This window comes from Epinephelus fuscoguttatus, linkage group LG11, assembly GCF_011397635.1.
Source record: "Epinephelus fuscoguttatus linkage group LG11, E.fuscoguttatus.final_Chr_v1".
Classification (NCBI taxonomy): domain Eukaryota; kingdom Metazoa; phylum Chordata; class Actinopteri; order Perciformes; family Serranidae; genus Epinephelus; species Epinephelus fuscoguttatus.
The window spans coordinates 3523179-3543075 of NC_064762.1; the positions used below are offsets into that span (position 1 = coordinate 3523179).

The window sequence follows — 19897 nt, forward strand, 5'->3', positions numbered from 1 at the left end:
AACTTTACATGTCACACGCGACCCACATTTTGGACCGCAACCCACCAGTTGGAAGCCATTGCACTAAAGGATGCATCTCATAAAGACACTAAAGGGTGCCTTCGTCATCTGTATCACACGCTGACGGGCGTGAGAAAGCATACAGTGGATTTTTCAAACCACTTTCACATGAGATTTGTGTGTGAGAGTGTCTGTTTAATGGATGCTATCCACTATGCTTTAGTAGTGGGCTGTCCAAAGAATCTAAAAAACAGTTCTGAAAGCTGCCATTCCTTGACATGACCTAACTGACAGGTTCAGATTACTATTCTAAGTATCTGGCAAAATTATAGAAAGGATCCCCACAGAGACAGACTATTTTGTGAAAGAGAGAGATCCTTTTTGTTTTACCAGAAACAACCCCAAAATCACTATCGTCAAACCCACCAGACTCCTTTTAAATAACGGTCATTTTATCATTGTGAAACACAGTTCATTCAAAGTCACCAGAAACCATCCTGGTTCATCTTTCCATTGTTCCAACAATAGCCACCTCTGGTTTGGTTGAAATAAACCATTAATTCACCCAGTTAGATGTAAAAACACTCTGGCACTATAACCCTAAAATCACAGTTGATTTAAATGGTCTGGTGGGTTTGTCCAAGGCAATTTGAGGGCAACAAAAAGGATCTCACACTTTATCAGACAGTGAATGTGTTTACATGGACAGTTTAATTCTCTTTTCATTTGGAATGAAAGTTCATTCCTATTAAAAGTGATCTTGTAAACACCAAATTCAGAACGAAAATGGCCAATGTGATTAAAAATTCAATCCGATGTAAGGGGCTGGAATATTCCGTTTCTAATTCCGAATGAAAGAATTTTGTGTGCATGTATACACTCATTCCTCTTTAAGTTCTTTCCGGTCTTTCTGCGCATGCTCGTTTCCTTGCCCTTCTGGCACGATGACGTATATAGCGTGCATAGCAACGGGCTGAGATAGAGCAGTCGGACTCGTTGCACTCACCGGTTTCCATTCGCCACAGCACGGTCTTCTACCTCCCTTCTTCGACCTTCTACCTCCCTTCTCCTCCTCAACAGACGAAGCATTAGCAGAACAAGGTTGTTGTCGTACTGCTGCTTCAAGAATATAAGCAAAACACGCCAGAAAAAGGCACTAAGAACGGCGTCGTCAAGCATCTTGTTATCCGGAGCGAGGACTACAGTGTTTTCTTCCGGTAAACGTAAACACGTAACATCCGCCCCGCCCCCTATCCAATCAGAAACCTTCCCTGCCCCAAACCTTGCGCAGACCTGAATAAAGGCGATTAAACTGATCTCCCATTAAACCTCATTCGGAATGAATATTTCCCATGTAAACTACCTGGAAAGACTTTAATTCAGAATGATTTCATTCAGATTTATTTCATTAGCCATCATGTAACCGCAGCCAGTGACAGACTGTTTAGCCAGCAGTAGAAAAGTTTTGAGCTCCTATATAGTAAATTTAATACAGTCTCTTATGCGAGTTTTAAAAACAAAAGTGATTTCCCAGCACCATTCGTTAACTCCGCCCTCAACACGCCCCTTTACTGTGACTAGACATCAGCTAGATCTGTGCCAATCTCAAGGCTTCAAAATGGGATTCTACAAACCAAAGGGTGACGTCATGATGGTTCTTCCATTGTTTTTATACAGTCTATGATTCTGACACACACACACACACACACACACACACACACTGCCATTAGGTGTCTTCAGGGTGCAGCAGTCTCTGCGGGGACTTTCTTTCATTTAAAGGGAAAAACCACACACACTCAGTGACGTCTCCACAACAGTCAGCAGGAGGTCACGTCTTAATTTAGAAATCCTGTTCACCAGATCATATGGTGTAATTAGGACTTTGCTGTTATATAAGGTATATATCCCCCTGAGACACACACACACACACACACACACACACTCATAACACTCATGAATATACAGTAGGTGTCACACTGCACACATACTGTATCTTCTTGGCAGTGTACTGTATAACTTCTGGCTCCTTTATAACGATGTGAGTGTGAGAGCCCGGTTCTGCTCTGTTGCTCACCAGGAGAGTTCCACTGCAGCTTCGAGGAGGAGCCCATCTGCCTGTTTACCCAGGACAAGAATGATGATTTTGATTGGACGCGGCACAGCGCTGCTACCCGCGACACCAAATACACACCCAACACCGGGCCCAGTGGTGACCGCAGTGGTTCCAAGCAGGGTAGGTATTTCTAGAATTCTGACCATGACCTGTTGTGAGATTTAAGTGTTTACTAAACCCCTCCTCAAAAAGGTTGCCCAGTCATAGCTTAGCTGTGGTAACAGCAATACTTTATATCCATTGACTTTCAAAAACAGAACAAGATCAAAAGTGTAAGGACAGGATTAAACAGTGTTTTTATCCGCTCTAACCTTAAAGAGGACGTTAGCTTAACTAGAGCCCTTTGGACAACAGCTAACAATGATGTACCATCACCAAAGTACAAAACTAGAACAAAATAGGCTAATGAACTCCCAGCAAACAAGGTGACATGATGAACAACGCAGCTAGGAGCTAACGTTAGGCTAACTTTAGCTAATGTTAGCTAGAGATGTTAAAGATAACTTTATATTTCTTTCCAGCAAAGTGACAATATGTTGCCTCAAACACAATGTTGACTTACCTTAGAACAGATGTAGACATCATTGTTAATCTTATTCACGTTGAGTTGATGTTGTGGTCTAACGTTACCACACAACTTTATCCAAAGGAGACACTTTTCTCGGTTGAGATGTGGTTTAAAGTGTAAAAATACACCTGGTCGCCCAGCCTCTCAGGATACCTTGTGTCAGAGTTGCATGTACCCCATGCACACCGTTTGACCATTTTTAAACTTCAAATCTCAGAAAAAGCTCATAAAACCCAACAAACTGACTTTCTGTAATGCATTTCAATGGACGTCCAGGCAGAGAATGTCCCAGTGTATGGGAATGGCTATACGCACTGTGATTGGCTCATCACGTTTGAGGACGTGGCTTAGCCATAGGTCAATTGGATTTAAGTAAGTTGACACTGCAGCAAGCCCAGACAGCAGAGCTGGCACAGAGTGGTCTTGAGGACTGGTTGTCAGGGTGGGCAAGACAAGACTGAGTCGACGTTAAAAGATTCTTTCTAGACATGTTTTGAAACAGTGTTTCCCAACTGGTGTGTCACGGTCCAAAAGTGGGTCATGGGTCCATTCTTAATGAATCTCAAGTGACTCACAAATGTGTCAAGTTTGTAAAAAAAACTCACTTTATTTTTAAGTACAGTTAATTTCTGGTACAGAGCTTTTTGATTTTTAAGTGCTGTTTCCTGCTTTAGAATGAGTGACTAACAAATAGCTACTTAACAGAGACAGCAAACTAGCGCGACCACATGGCCAAATACAAGATGCTGAATGCATTTAATAGTGTGGACCTTGAACAGGACAAATTTGGACCCCATTTCTGGACCAGTTGGGAACTACTGTTTTAAAACATATAAAGATAGTCTTTGAATAACAGCTCCTGTCTGATATTGGCACACTGTCCTCTCTCGTTCAAAAATAATTTTACGATTATACAAACGTGTTGGACAAAAGAAGTATTCAACTGATATGAATAGTCTGTTCTCAGTGTATGTGCAGGAGAGGCCTGAAGTTTCAACACCGCACTGTAACTAAGGATATTTAAGGTGAGCGCAGTGAAACTTTCCCCCGTCAGCAGATGTGAAAACAAACTCTGCACATACATTATTCTGCACAGTGAAGCCCAAACATCCAAGTGAGGTCACAGTAAAACCAAGTTTTATCACTGGAGAGGGGAAAAGAATGCAATCAGTCAGGATGAGTTGTCAAAATAGAAAATAAATCCATAAAATAAGTTAAAAATAGCTCTATCCATTTAACTCTACTTCAAAAGTAAGCTGATTCTTTTGTTAGCTCAGTCTTTTTTGGTTGTTACAGCTGTCAAGATAAGCATGTCACAACTCTGACAGCATCAGAGAGACAGAGAGAGCTGAAGGACAGAATCATGAAACTGAAGCTCAAGTTTAGTTAGACAGCATGTATAAGTAAATTAAACTCACCACTCAATGACAAATTTGGACATATTCGCAACTAATCTGTCACAGCGTGAATGATTGATATCAGCAACAGATGGAGGGTCTGTCTCTTTTTCTTTTTTTTTATGGCTGACACAGCGAGCAAGTATCTGATCGGGAGGGGCAGTAGCGTTTTCACCGCTGATGGACAGAAGGTGGATCTCAGTTTTGATCCTCAGCAAAAAATTCTGAGAGGATGCTGAACTGAGACGTCCTTCATGGCTTGATGATGCTGAGACATGTATCTGTAGCTCAGAATTATGTATGTAGCCATAAAGTGCACATTTATGACCCTTTTACAGGGTTCAGCTGCAGACAGCAGTCCAACAGTTCTGGTCTCTTAGCGAACTTCAACATTCATGACCACCATACCAGGGGGAGGGGGAATCTATATATAACCATTTACCATTTACATTTTATTAAGGCTTAAAGTTATGCATAATTAAGAGCATGGCAGCTTTGAGTGACAGGTGGGTGCCCTCCACTGACAAGAAGCTACCATTGTGACAATGTTGGTTAGACTGATGTGTAATAATAACTAGAGTGGGGAGCCCAAGATGGCAACTATTCAGTCCAATGGCGTTGCTCGCCTGGCACATACACCAAAATAGGTTGCTAGCTTCTGGGTTTACTTCTGCACACGTTCCCACTCATGGAGTTCACATTGTGATGTTGTCACAGATTTTTAAGTCTCTTTTCTTAGCTTGAGAAAAGTTTGACAAATATAAAACCACTATGGCTCAAAAAAACATTATAGAGAGTCACAATTGACCAGTTCAAGATGTCCTGTCAACAGTTTAACAGACTGTCTTCTGTAATGGTGATCAAAGGGGGAGACGCTTTTAGGGCCAAAGGGGATTTTTTTTGCTGCAACACTGTGAATGGCCACTGGGAAAAATTGGAAGAAAGGCTGAGCTGCTTTCCTGGAGGCCTGGTGAGGGAACACCATAACCCAGTAGTCATAGAGTGTAGGCACAGGCGTAGCTGTCACTATGTCAGTGTGTTTTCAGTTCATGAAAGTTAATTGCAGTGTTTTGGTTGCTAAAATAAGGCTTGTTGACGGTTGGTTTTACTGAAAGACCCTTGAAGAAGTCATATTTAAAGGCTCTCCAAGTCTTCCTAAGCTCGAAAAGCACACACATATGAACGCAGTGCCCATGTCTCACGGTCTTGCGCACACGTGAACGCGGTGCCCAGAGAGGCAGTTAGAGCTACAGGCTACAATGAAGCTAAAAGGCGAGCTAGCCGTTGTGTTTGATAACATTGTTGAACGTAAACAGATGTGAAGTGTTTTTGTTTGCCATGTGCGGAGCCTGGGCTGCCTACAGAGACCGGACTTTTTCACAGCATATTCAGAGGACATGTAGCTAGCGGATCGTGAGGAGATGTTAGCTGTATGTGACAAAAACTTTTCAAGCATAGGAAGACTTAGAGAGCCTTTAATTTTTCACTAAAGTACCTTTTGTTTTATCTGTATTAAACATGTTTCTCAACAGCAAAAATTAGCATTAGCATTAGTATTATCACAGAGAACTATAGCTTTAAATGTGCCACCCTGTTGTCCAAATATGGTCACTTCTGGCCAAACTCGAGACTTCAAAACCAGCGGGTGACATCATGGTGGCTACATCCATTATTTTATAGTCTTATGGTTTAAACCAAGTCATGGAGTTAGCATTAATTAGCTAGCTACCTAGCACTGATAAAACCTGCTAGCAAGTGTTGTCATTTTGGCCAACAAAATCCACAGTCCCAGGCTAGAAATTTGTCTGAAATCAGTTACAACTCTTTCAAAAATGGCCATTAGTGTAAATCTGCCACAGTTATAACGGTTAACTTGACACACATGTGCTCTGCTGGAACCAAAAGCTTTAAAAACATAGCAGTTGACCATAGCTGTAAATGCGCCATCCTAACTAAGCTAGCACCTATCGTTAGGGTTAGCTCCTCTCTCTCATCCAAATATGATCACTTATGGCCAAGCTTGAGGCTTCAAAACCAGTGGATGACATCACAGTGGCTACGTCCATTATTTTATAGTCTGTTGTTTCAGTTAGCAAATTAGCTAGCTACCTAGCACTGATAAAACCTGCTAGCAACTGGAGCATTCCATGGAATTGGTGCCTTTTGCATCCCCAAGAAATAATCAGTCTGTTAACAACAAACAGTTATGTAATGTAATAATATAACATTACTTTGTCTTTTGTCCTCAATATGACATCAAATTAAAGTCAATTGAATATACTTTGAAATAATTAAAATTACTTTTATGCTGATGAGAGTTTGGTTTTTGACCTGTCCCTCGCTATGACTGTTGTACTCTAACCAGACTTTTAAATTGTAAAATGTAGGCAAAATGTTAAAATGCTAACATTTACATGTTGTTTTAAGTCTGATTTTATTGATAATCAATGTTTTTGGGAAAAATATAAATAATTTTTTATAAATATTTATCAATTTATCGGTGTCCCCTGATTTCATGTCTACCCCGTTAGCCTTAACTGTCTTTAATCCCTGGCTACTTAAAAAATAAGGCACTGATTTCGTGGAATGACCCAACTGTTGTCCGGCCGACAAAATCCACGGTTCCTGGCTTCAAATTTGTCTGAAATTAGTTATGACTCCTTCTGAAATGACCATAAATGTAAATCTGCCACAGTTATAACTGTAAACCTGACACACATGTGCTCTGCTGGAAATGAAAGCTTTAAACACATAGCAACAGGGGTTAGCAGAGGGCCAGTTGATTGATTCCTTGGCTGAGCCATTAGTTGGGTGATTGTTTGATTGAGCACTCCTCAATGTAGCTTCATACACATGGTGGCATGGTGATTGACACATTGTGTTTACAACAGCCCAATCATGTGTAATAAACTGGAATCAAATTGGAAACTTGTAATTGCTAAGCTCCTCATGACACTGATGAAGACTATGTATGAAAACATAGATACAGAGAGGTACATGTAGCAAAAATCAACCAACAACCTCAACATTTACTAACCAGTTAGCAAGTTACTCCATTGAATATCTCAGCAGGGTATTTATGTACATAGCTGAACAATCTTTAATGAAACGTTATGCACAGATAGGAAAAAAACACACAGTTGGTCTAAGTGTAAGTGATTATTTTTGCCAGCTGTCGGTGTTGCTCTGAAAACACTGCACCTGCTCATCGGATTGGAAAAATGATGGTTGAATGCACACATTTAAATGGACACCACTCTGTTATTTCTTATGTAATCCATGCATGAATACATGAATCCCCACAGAGCCGCAGCACAGTGTCATTATCATGTTACTGCTAAATTGCGTGGCAAGATATGAAATTAGCAGCTTTCCAGCATGAATGCTTTACCTTGATCCAATACATGCAAGCATCTCTCTAAAAGTTTTGCCTTTTATGACATGTTGAAAAAAGTTGGAAAGATTCAAGTGTTCCAAACTGCATAATAGATGATTTCAGTTGTACTCATTGTGTCATCAATTGCTTGATGCAGCACAATCTAACAATGAGCAGCCTTGATCATTTATTTTCAAGATAATCTTGTAACTGAGTCTCCGTTGCTGTTTCCATGGGTACCCAAACCAAAGAACTCTGCACAGAATTTAGTATTCAATATGTTGGTTACATGTGCAGGTATTCAGTATTCAAGAACTTAATAAATAAAGAATCAAAATAATTGGATTTGCAGGAATCCGTCGGAGGATTTTATATGAATCCGCTGATGGAAGATATCCATGCAGGAACATAACTGCCTATTATGGTGCTGTGGCACCAGCAGCAGCTGAAGCAGTAAATAATGCATTGGCTTTAATCACCTAATGGTTTCAAAATGTCCAGCATTTCATTACCGGCCCCATTTCTCTTTGCGTATAATTATCTGATATGAGATTCAACTGAGGGAGATATTCCATTTGATTTTGGCTGGAGGGGCGTGGAGCCGCTCACTAGCGACCTTCCCTGTGCCTGTGGCAGGACAGAGACTGGCTTCAGATCATTCGGCTTAGACACAATCAGAGGGCTGTTCGACTCGCTGCCGTCACCACTGCTGTCCACGACTGTCAGACCGAGGGAGCATAAATGTAACCCCATTGTTATCGCCTCGATTTGCCCCAGGTTATTGCTATTAGTAAAAGGAGAACTGTCCTTCGTAGAAAGCCCTGCTCCCTTATCTCTGATATGGAAGGTTTCATTTCCATCATGCTATCACAGACTGGCTGAGAAAGCAGCTGAGCATGACCAAGGATGCCTCGCTTTTCTCCTAGTGTTTACAGTGACAAATAATTTGCTGGTATATCAGGAGGCAGTCAGAGGGTAGTTGTGGGAGTCTGAACACTGCCTGACAAAAGCGCTCATATATTTCAAAGGGTACATCCACTGTTTGTGCAGTTTCCCAACAAGGCTCAGTGACTTTGTCCTGTGCCCTGAGGGTATGTACGAGGCACTCTCAGAAAATATACACTATATAATGTATTACATAAAACAAACTGCATACATTGGTCCTACAGGTGACATTAACTGAGATCTGGGAATGTGGCAGCAGGGCAATAAACACGATAAACCGACAGTCAGACAATTTCAAACAAAACCCCATGTTAGCCAGATGTGTGACCTACCTTTAAACTGTGTGCACAGCTCTGCAGCATGATTATTTTTGGTGGCTATTTTTGCCTATTATTATTATTATTATAATAGGTCAGCTAAGATAGAAAATCGAACCCAGGCTGCTGCAGAGGACTCAGCCTTCATAGGGCACAGACTATACCAGGTGAGCTAGAGGTCGTCCCAAATTGAGTAACCAATCAATAAATCAATCGATTATTACCAATTGGGGGGGGGGTCACCTTCAGTTGGGCCCAAACAAATTTTTCATAGGGGTGGCCAGATGAGGTAACTGAAAATCATAGGGTGGCCCACCAAAACCAAAAGCTATAACTGTATTTTAGGAATTCTGTGATGTTGTTGAAGCATATCGGCTAATTGAAAACGATATCAATATGAAAGTTAAGGAACTGTGTTGGTTTGGTTCCTTTTTTTACAGTTAATATTACTAATTATCTAACGTGCATAGGCTAATATTGGTACCTTTAACATTTTGAGCTCCACAATAATCATCTTATGTATCTGTACATGTTGGATAAATAATTTTCCTTCAAAAAAAAACGGTGTCCCTTCCCTTAAAAAGACAAATATACAGCTTTAGTTTGAAGGAGTACAGTGATTGTAAGGAACAAAAAGTTTATTGGGAACAAGCCTACTCAAGTTTAAGGGAAACTTGTGGTAAGAGTTCAAGGGACCTCTTTGAAAATGGCTGTGCCAGTTCTCTCGTGTTATTTAGCCCCCTCCTGGCGTGGTTGATACCAATGGATGTCTGAGGTTGTAATTTCACACGATACAACTACCTTTGTGCTTAGCCAAAAAAATGAGTGCACCAGAGCCTGTTAATTAGAGAGTACAGTGTTAAAACTGAGATTAACCATAGCCAAAACTACAAACTTACGATACGATACGATGCGAATGGCCCTGTCTACAGCCAGTGTTTGGTTTGTCCGTTCGGCGCTACTGTAGAAACACAGCAGTGCCAAATGTCAATCTGTGTGGATGAGGACCTGCTCACTATATAGACAGAAATGAATCATTCTGGGGTAACAAAAACACAACAATTCATATTTTTGGGTGATTATGAACTAAAGAAAACATGCTTATTATATTATATTTCATTTCTGCCATTGTATCCCCCCTAAGTCCTACACACTGGACCTTTAAGGACCTTCACTTGCAACAGCCTCCCGTGTATTTACTGATGTCTTATGTGTGTTTTTACGTGTCCCTGTGTTTCAAGGTTTCTACATGTACATTGAGACGTCAAGACCACGGAAGGAAGGGGACCAAGCACGGCTTGTAAGTCCGTTTTTCAACGTAGCACCTAAAAACCCGTACGGCATCACCAACCCTCCCGCCTACTGCTTCGGCTTCTTCTACCACATGTATGGAAAACACATAGGTAAGAAACATTCAACAAACAGTCTGTTCAACAAACGTCTGTGCTGTCCTTGGGGGTAATCTGCCATATCTCCACTGCTGAAAAGATCATCTTAATTTCTAGTCCTTGCTCAGTGATTCATGGAAATGATGAAGAAAAGGATAATTACAATCATTCTTTAAAGAGTCTGTCACTGTTCTGTGCTTGTGGTTGCTTAAGCAGCAAAAGCAACATCAAGTAGTGAAACTGAAATTGCTCTGGCAATTTGCTGCTAAATGAAGGAGATGCATTCTTATCTGCGAGGAACAGTCAATGAGGAAACAACTTCACAAGTTTTGTTTATCAAAATTCATTGTCAAGCATGTGTGTGACATCACGCTGGCTTTGAAACAAACATTAAGAGATGAGATTCTTGAAATTGCTGTCCGCCACCTGCCTGTTTTGCAATGGGTTTTGACGTTGTTGTCAAAAATAGTTGAGACAGGAAACACTCACTGAGGAAAGAAACTGTGAGCGGCGGCACTTTTTCCTGTAAGCAACAGAATTTCAGTCATTTCCAGAGAGTTTGTCCCTGTGGCGGGTGCAGCGGGGAGCTTTGTGCTTTCATGCTAAAAATTTTGTAAGTGCAGCTGTCAGATGTTTTGGAGCAAAAGATATCTTGTTTTTGCAACAACCTCCTTCAAAGGTGTGTACATGAATCCTGGGCATTAGCTCTTACGTTCCTCTCTGAATGTAGATAACAACCTTGTATGGCCCATTTGAAGATGGCAGAGCGACTGGAGGAGCCATCTGTGGCTTACATCTGACTCTTACGCTTCCTTCACTGGGGACCCAATCAGCCGACCGCGAGCGCTCCTGCTCCGAGTGCATGCTGTTTGTGTGTTTGTGCATTTGGGAGTGGTGAGAAAGATTGGATCTCTGGCAGAAAAACAGCAGGCTCATATATTGTTGAAGGCTTGTATAGGTGACTCCTCTGTCTCGGCTTCACCCCGTATCATTAGCGGCTGCACAGGTTCATGAGGCGGGTGAGGGGCCCCGCTGGGTGGGTTGAGGGGTCATGTGGTTATCATGGGGGATGGATGCTGTTAAAGCATGAGAGCACTTTGTTAGATGGCTAGCTGATGTTGTGCACTCAAAGCACCGCAGAGAGCATTTACAAAAGTGGCAAAATGATAATTCTAAATTTTATTGAAATGTTCATAAAAAGTTTTTCCAATTTGTCTGGCCTGTCACTGCAAATGGATCACATTAAAACTCTCAAAAAATTAAAGTCTATTCAATATGTTGCTCAACAGTATGTCAAAGAAATCTTCAACAACCCTGTCAGAATTTTAGGTGTACCAAAGGTTTAGCAACTGTGGTCTGTTTTGACATCGAGGCTTCGATCTCCAGATATTAATGGACCCACTCGAATGCCTCTCAAACCCAAAGCAGCTCCCACACCGGCCTCTACAGCTGTAATCATGCATGATGGTTCCTGTGTCGGTGCTTTTGGAACTGGAAAGCCTTTTACAGTCATCAACAATCCAGCACTGATGTGCGTTAGGTACATCGTGTGTGGTTTAATCACAGTTTGGAATGGTTATTTATTGTTAAAGGAACAATCACACCCATCTGTTTATTAAATACTCACCCAAAGTTACGTTAAATTCATAAGGAACACTTTGTCTTTCTCATATGCCTCCATGCTGAACGAAGAATCCAAAAAACGGAAAAAAAGTCTTGATGAATTGATGTCATTGGGGTCCACGTTAAACATCCATGGACAAACTGTCATGCAAGGCTGCTGTCAGCCCTAGAGTGGTCTCCTCTGGTCTGAATCAGGGACTCATGTTGTTCCAAAGTTGTATAATTGCCTAGAGTTGGTTGGTGTTCTCACGGCAGCATTTACAAGAGGACCAGATCAAATGCCTTGTGTGAGAAAGCTGCTCTTGATTGGTCAGAATTTCCATGTGGGAAAAATCCAGGAAGTAAAGCAAACGTTGAAGAAGAGTACACTTGCAAGATAAATGTGACACTTTCTAATGTCACAATGCACCAGAGTTCCTTTGGAACCAGACTGAGACCACCTCTTCAAGAAGGTCTCAAAATGTATCTGTGCTCTCTTAAAAGCCAGACTGCGCTGAAGTCTCCTGCTGCCTCAGTCAGTAGTTTGTTTGTGTGACTTTGGTGAATCTCAGCTCTTGTGTTCAGCAAGCTAAAATTTAAGTTTTTGACAGTGCAGTCTGGCTTTGAAGAGAGCACAGATAAGTTTCACTTTCAGTTCAGTTTTAAATCAGAAAAAATGCATGTGTGGGATGAACTGACCATTCGACTAGATAAATAAGTCTTGGATTATACTGCAGGAGCTGTGTAAGAGTTTGTAAACAGATGTTTAGTTATAGTTTTGCTGTTGTTAAACATAGACACCTATGACTTCAATTCAATAAGATTTTTTTCCATTTTTTTATTTTTATTTTTTTTTGTTCACTGGAGGAAAGTGAGAAAAATAAAGTTTTCTTCACACATTCAACGTAACACTCAGTAAACAACTGAAATATAAATGGTCATGTGGGGGGTGAAGTTTTCCCTTAAAGCCCAAGCCAACCAATGCCTCCCATGTGTCTCTACCATGGCCACCTCTCCTAGGTGTTTTGTGTTATGGAGCATCACCTTTGACGTTTGCACCTTAAAACAGCCCAGTGACTCTTCACTCTTGGCAGTGGAAAAAATGTCTGGCATCCATGATCATGGCTGCTTGAAAGTCTGTGAGATCACACTTGAAGGCCATTCTCGGTGATCCGTTCACATGCAAACAAGTGTGGACATAGATTATAAGCACAGCAGCCTCGGAGCACAGTTTGTGTGGCATTTGAGACTGACACGCACAGTGACGGGCATCCATGCTTTCTGCCAGTGTGTCTTTTTGTATCTTACAACTGTGAATTGCAAAGTCCACATTTTCAAATCCTCGGACTCAGTTCTGAAGTATCTCTCAGTAACATCCTGAGGCCCTGATCAAACAGAAAGCGTTTTGCAGGTTGCAAAACGTGAGACACACTGCACTGCCTTTTTTTTTTTTTTTTTTTTTTTTTTTAAAAAGAATGCAACTAGAAAAAAATGCTTGCTGCACCTTTTTATTGTTGCCAGGCAACCACCCCATCACGTCCTAACACTAACCTTCCTGTGTAATTAATCTAACGATTTTTTTTTCCCACAGTAGTTAGTATCTAGTCCCTGCCATGTTGAGGCAGAGGGTGCTGTCTGTAGCTCTGGTTGAGGGTGAGAGGCTGTCAGCAGATAAACAGAGATCTGTGTGGGTGCATGAGACCCTAAAAAAGAGGCTGGATCATGGGGAGTACCACCAGTTGGTCCAGGAGCTTCTCCTCCATCATGGACGTTTACAGGCAGATTTTAGGATGACTCAGGGGCAGTTTGACAACCTGCTGTCTATCATCAGGCCGTATAGCTCTGAGTATCCAGCAACCACTACCACCAGTTTCTCCTCCATTGTTTACCAACTGTGAACTTGTTGTCGTGACCACCACAGAAGGCCCGCCTCTCAAATCATGTGATTGGACAATGGGGAAAAAGCAGAGATGACGTGGGGCTCTTTGTCTTGAAGTTTTTAAAGTTGAAGAGGTCAGAGCACCAGGCTCCTAGAGTGCAGAAACGCGATGTGCGTTGCAACACAAAAAATGCGAGCAAAAAGCTTCATTCTCATTAAAAGCAATTACAGAAATCTGCTGAAACACTTTCTGTGTGGCCTCGTTTCCACCAAACACTTTCAGTATGGTACTTTTGGAACCAAAAGTAACCCCTAGAGCCTACTGTAGGTCCATTCTAGCCTGGAAATCCAGACCCAAATCTAGAAAGATTTAGGGTCTGGCTATGAGTAATGCAAATGGCCCAACTCGAGGGGCGGCACCCAGCATGCATTTGTAAATATCACTGCACACAATTGGATAACACTACGACCAATCAGAACAGTACACGGGGTGACGTATCCAGAGCTTAGCTACCAGCAGAGCTAACTGGTAGATTAGACTCTTGCCGTATCCACTCGGCAAAACAGCAAAAACGTCCTTCTTACAAAGGAAAGATTCAAGCGCCGTCTTCTGTTCCTCTTTTAGAGAAAAAGCCAAGTCTAACTCGTTCATTGTAGCGGCCAAAGCCGTTTCAAACAGCTGGTGTTCACTCGTAGCCATCTTGCAATGTTTACTGACTGATTCTGGACTTCGTTGTTGCAGCGCTGTCGTCATTGTTTTGCCCGCCTCTGGCCCGCCTATATCAGATACACCGATGTGATTGGTGCAGCTCGGCTCCAACGGCATGGGTAATGAGCATCATTACTGATTGCCAGAGTGACTCGCTGAGCAAATTCAAATTGTGCTCTTGCGAGAACTCTGGATTTCCAGGGTAGGTCCATTCAGCGTTTCCACTACAAACAGTCCTCTTAAATGTGGGTGGGGTTGTTGTCGCTCGCTGCTCTGTCCAGCACTCTGTATTTCTTCATTACCGGTGACACAGATGGAAGTCTGCACCTCGTTTATCATCCACAGAACGAGGCTGCACGCCTCTCTTGATGGGACATTTTAAAAAAGGGGGTATGTGCAGTTAGTCCATCTCAGTGTTGCCGGAGCCCACAGGAACAACGCTCCACGATGCTTTTTTTTCCAGTGAGAGCTGGAATGTATGCAGCTCGGGGCGTCGGTGGCTTAGTGGTAGAGCAGGCGCCCCATGACAAGGCTGTTGCCGCAGCGGCCTGGGTTCGAATCCAGCTCGTGGCCCTTTGCTGCATGTCACTCCCTCTCTCTCCCCCTTTCATACTTACGTGTCCTGTGCATTAAAGGCAAAAATGCCCAAAAAAATATCTTTAAAAAAAAAAGAAAAAGGAATGTATGCAGCTCATATAACCTGGTCGAAATCAATATATACAAACGCTTGTTATCCGTGAGTTTTCACAGTGGAAACACAAAAAAAGCGTCCCGAACTGACCTGTACCACCCTGCTTGGTATAAATGGGGCTGTTGATATTATTCATTAAGAATTTAACACTCAGTTCAGCTAATCTGCCTCATCAGGCCTCTGTGTTTGATCAGATTTGATTGGCAGTGACTAAACAACCCCAATAACTGTCACCAGATTCTGATTTAAATGCTGCCAAATCCTGATAAGTGCATGAAAGTACACAACATCACCTTCTCCCAACTGTGACCCACCCACTTCAAACCAGTCAGAAAAGCACAAACAAAACAAAAAGACACAAATATATCTCATGTGAAATCACCAAACCTGCTGAGGATTATTTGTGTTCATGTGAGACCTTGTCGCTCTCAGTCAGAAGCTGAGTGACAAAATATGTCTTCAGGGGCTTTAAAAAGTAATCACAGTGACACCTGTGCCTGCTAAAAAATATCCACTAAACTAAAAATACAACTTCACTAAAAATATATTTCAGTCAACAAAAAACAAATAAAAGAATAAACAAATGGATGACAAATAAAGTGAAGGAGGAAAGAGAGAGCAGTGATGGTGAATGAACTCAAAGAGGGGACAGGGAGTTGCCTTTTTGTGCTCATTAAACTTGATGTTCAATAAACTGTGAAATCACTACAGGCTGGCAACTGCACTCGTCTCTCTTTTGATAAGATGTTTACAGCGAGCATTTGGCTGCATTTACCTCGGTATTCTAGTGAGACATCGGTGGTATCAGCGCCATCTCCACCCTCCACCTGCTCCGCTCTGAGCTTCTGCTGGACCTGCTGCTCCGACTCCAACCCGCTCAGCTCCCTCCCTTCTTCTTCCTCTGTCTCCTCACTGAGCTGGGTTATATATATTTTTCATGAGTTCTATTTTCTTTTGTGCATCTTATGTCATTCAAACTTATTTATTTCCCTTTGAAGTTTGTTAAATGACTGTTATTTGCATTAATAATGTAAACAGACTCACAGATTGTTCTTTTGAGTTAAAGGCTTGTTTTTTCACAGCTGGAGGTGACATGTAGCCTGAATAAACATTCTGGGATTTTATTTTTTGACAGATTCTTCCACTGGCCTGCCAACCTCTTCTCATTCCCAGGTCGTCAAATACCGACGCCTGGTCACAACCTCTGGCATCTGATACTGACACATAAGGCACCCTTTAGCTTCTCTATGAGATACTCAGGCTTCTCGTTTACTCCAGTGTAAATCCAATAGCAGCAATATTAGATGCTCAGTAGGGGTGCGCCATATCATCTCATTCATGATAAGACCAGTATCATTTTTAATCCTGATACTCACGACATTTTGACTTGTTGACACCTGACGTCATGCTGTTACCCACGGCAACAACAAGCCTGGCTGAAAGCGAAGTTATTAATGACTCCGCGGTGGTTCCAAAAAGAGGAGCAGCTTCAGTAGTGTGGAATAAACTGTGAATGTTTTATGAACAGCCCCGGGCTTCTCAGACTCTTTCAGTGACTTACAGCTCAGAGGGAACTCATTCAGCGGCTCCTCTGGCAGCAGCACAGCGTCTCTCCCTCTCCTCTCTCGCCCTGCGCACATGGGAGTCGGTGTCATCCATGTAATTTTCGTCAAGTCATCAAGCATCTCTCCCCGCCACCTGAGGCAGTGTGTACCAACAGCACCTTCCAAGGGTTGGTGGACACGACATTGGTGCGCTTGCTGGCAGAGGAGGTGCTGGGGTACCCATCAGGTGCACCGGGAGCTAGCGGCCATTCAGGACTTCAAACATGAACATGGTCGTGCCGGCCTTGCCCTGGTCGTCCCTACGCATGCCTCTGGGTACCCAACTCTCTGCTGTCTTCTGGACGGAGAGAAGGGGCTCAAGAGCCTCTTTCACACTGCCAGATTTTCGGCGAATGTTGGGCCGTTTTGCCGGCAAGCTGCGAGCGTTTAGACACACAGAGCCGGATTGGCGAGTTGATCCGAGATGCCGAATTTTCCTCCTCGTAGGGTAGACATATTGGCAGAACCTTTTTGGTATAAACAGACCAAGGCAACCTTCCACAACAGGAGGGGCTGTTGAAGACTTGTGGGAGGAGCTGTTGATGACGTCGCACGTGCGACCCACTGGCAGTGGATAAACAGGAAACAGCTGATAGCAGGAATTAGCGAGCAGCTAGTAGCAAGAGGGAAACGCAAACCTGACAGACACTGTAAAGATGAGCAACTGGGGAGACAAGGAATTGTGCGCCCTCCTTGTCCTCGCAAACGAAGAGGTCATTAACCGTCAGATGACGGGGACGGTGAAGGACGGGCCGACTTATGAGAGAATCACCGAAGGACTGACCAGCCGCGGCTTCCCTCCCACGTCACTGTTTACGTCACACGCTGAGCTACACATTTTGTTACTTGCTCACGCCCCCCATTGCCCCGAAAAAGGCACATTCTGTATAAACAAAAGTAGGTAGGCGGCATTTTGCTGCACTCCCCGATTTTGTTTCTATACTGCCAATGCTGAAAAAAGACTGATTGGGCTTTCCTGCAAATTTGCACAATTCCTGTTTAAAAAGGGCTGATGTCTCGAGTAGTGTCCTGGCCCCAGCTGTGACGGTGCAGAGCGCCATGAGGGTTCTGTTTCATTGCCTAACTAGTGTGAACAGTTAGTAATGGACTTCACATGACAATATTCACAACTTGAATTACTTTTTTATGAACTTTTTTGATTCTTTTATTTAGATAATGTTTACAAACTAAAGGAATATAAATAACAAGGATTGGGCTCATATTTGGACTGAATGATGCTCATGGTTTTAAATTCACCTTAACAGTTAATTTGTGGGCATTTCCGATTGAACTAATGTATGTAACATGTCCATGTCGAGCAGAGTTTAAACATTTAATGTCATATTTTGATGCCTGAATTAGTTCAGTGGCTAGCCAGTGGGTTTTAAGAGGTTTTAACATATTGAAAGCCAAGAACGTATTTATTTGACATCAGACAGCGTCCCAGTGTCGCTACTATAATGTTCAGACTTTTATTTATGATTTCAGGGAGAGTGAGTAGCACCAGAGCTCTGTTACGAATGTTGGCTGCTAGCTTGTCGTCGTGCCTTTTACAGCTTTAAAACTGTATTATCTGAAATTGGCGTGAAGAGTTTTATATTCTGAAAGCCAAAATTGTGTTTATGTAAAATCAAGCGAAACCCTGACATGACCCAAAATCAAGATGTTGAGAGAAATCTGTGGTGTAGAAATGGAGGTGTGGGGTGTTCCTATCGCCTTCATAGCTTGAAACGTAGCGCCGCTGACCAAGCGGACAAATCTGATGTGTTGGGAGTGAGAACGTGTTGCACCTCCACCCAGTGAGCTTTCCTGCTTATTCAGTCTAATTCACAAATGTGACTGTGAATACTTTTGACAGATTATTAAGTAATCAAACGTTGCTTTTGGAAAATGTGAACTCTGACTGCTTTTCACAGTATAAACAAAATTCCATCAGCTCCTTTTGTATTTTATTAGTGTCAAGATATAAAACAAATATTTCAAAAACTACATCACAGCTTGAGACGGTTATCAGTGTGGGTTTTTTACATTTTGGGTGAACTGACCCTTTAAAATGCAGAGTTGACAGCAGGGCTCCATATGGTCTGAAATGTAGCCAGACTACTTTTTAGCCTTTCCTCAGTGGGAAGGCCGAGTGGAAGTGTCCAGGTGGGGGGGACGGACCAAACATCTGGAGAGGTGGAGGCGAGGGAGGTGGAGAGAATATAAGGATAGAGGTGTTGGAGGGCGACACAGCGGGGAGATGAGAGCTCCTCCGGCTCCCTGCCGAGGTTGAGTAGGCCGTGACATTTCCAATTTGCTCAAATTGATCGCCAGCCAGACCCTCTCTTCCCTGCCCTCCCCGTCTGTGGTGAAGCCCATGCCCAGACTGTGGCGTGTTATGATGAATGGGCTAAATGTCAAGGACTTGAAACCCAGCTCAGATCCTCCATGGCTACGCTCCATTTAGTATTCTGCCTCTCCGGCCGTGAGAGAAATTCGCCCCAGAGCTCAGGAATGTTGGTTGGTGATATTTTCTACCCAGAGAATGCTCATGACAAATGGTCCACATAATGTATGCTCACATCTACTGTATATGCTCTCCTATTGCGGTGAACTGTTTAAATAGTTGACGGCCTTTTTTAGATCTGTGACTCACAATGCCATCAGACGTGGCACAGCTCTGTCTTGAAACGCTGGGAGTTTGATGCTCTTTGGGACTGTGCTGTGGAGGTGAGTCACAGCCAAGTTGTGGCACGGCAGCGCTGAAGGCCAGAATCGGTCGATAAGGAGTTTCGCCCACACACTGATGAGAACAGTGGCACAAGCTCAAAGAAACTCCTCCGTAGTTAGCTAGCGGGGGGATACCTGAGACAAGGTCACACTTAATTACTGAAGCGCACATCAAAGTTTGCCTTTGGAGCCCGTGTCGCATTTGTTTATAGGATTAAGTCTCCAGCAAAGCACACCAAGCAAGTCTGTTTTAAGCCTGACCTTCTGAGAAGCAATGGAGTCATCCTTTCATTAGCGAGGAGGGTGGTACTGCACCTCAACCCACCCACCCTCGTCCTCACTACATAATTGAAGATTTCCGGGAGCTATTTCTCACTTTTCACCAGACACATCTTTCTCTTCTCAGATCTTTTAAAATTTCACAAGTGTCTGCCACAGGTATTCCTTTAAAAAAAAAAAAAAGGTACTCCAAAGAATATACAGCATATGCCTTTGCTCAGGATGTGATGACACTGACATTACCACCTACATTGCGATGAGTTCAAAGAGAACGTAAGCCAGCCAGCTCAGCAAGAATCCTCCTACGTCCTAAACAC

General features: G+C 42.7%; 1 protein-coding gene across 1 annotated transcript in view; it reads left to right on the forward strand.

Annotated features, from left to right (window-relative positions):
- LOC125897557 (MAM domain-containing glycosylphosphatidylinositol anchor protein 2-like) overlaps positions 1-19897 on the forward strand; it is a 118185-nt gene that overhangs the window by 78103 nt on the left and 20185 nt on the right. Inside the window, exons 7-8 of the mRNA XM_049590961.1 lie at positions 2078-2233; positions 9958-10119. Coding sequence (XP_049446918.1) covers positions 2078-2233; positions 9958-10119 — 318 coding nt within the window. The remainder of the gene's footprint in view (positions 1-2077; positions 2234-9957; positions 10120-19897) is intronic.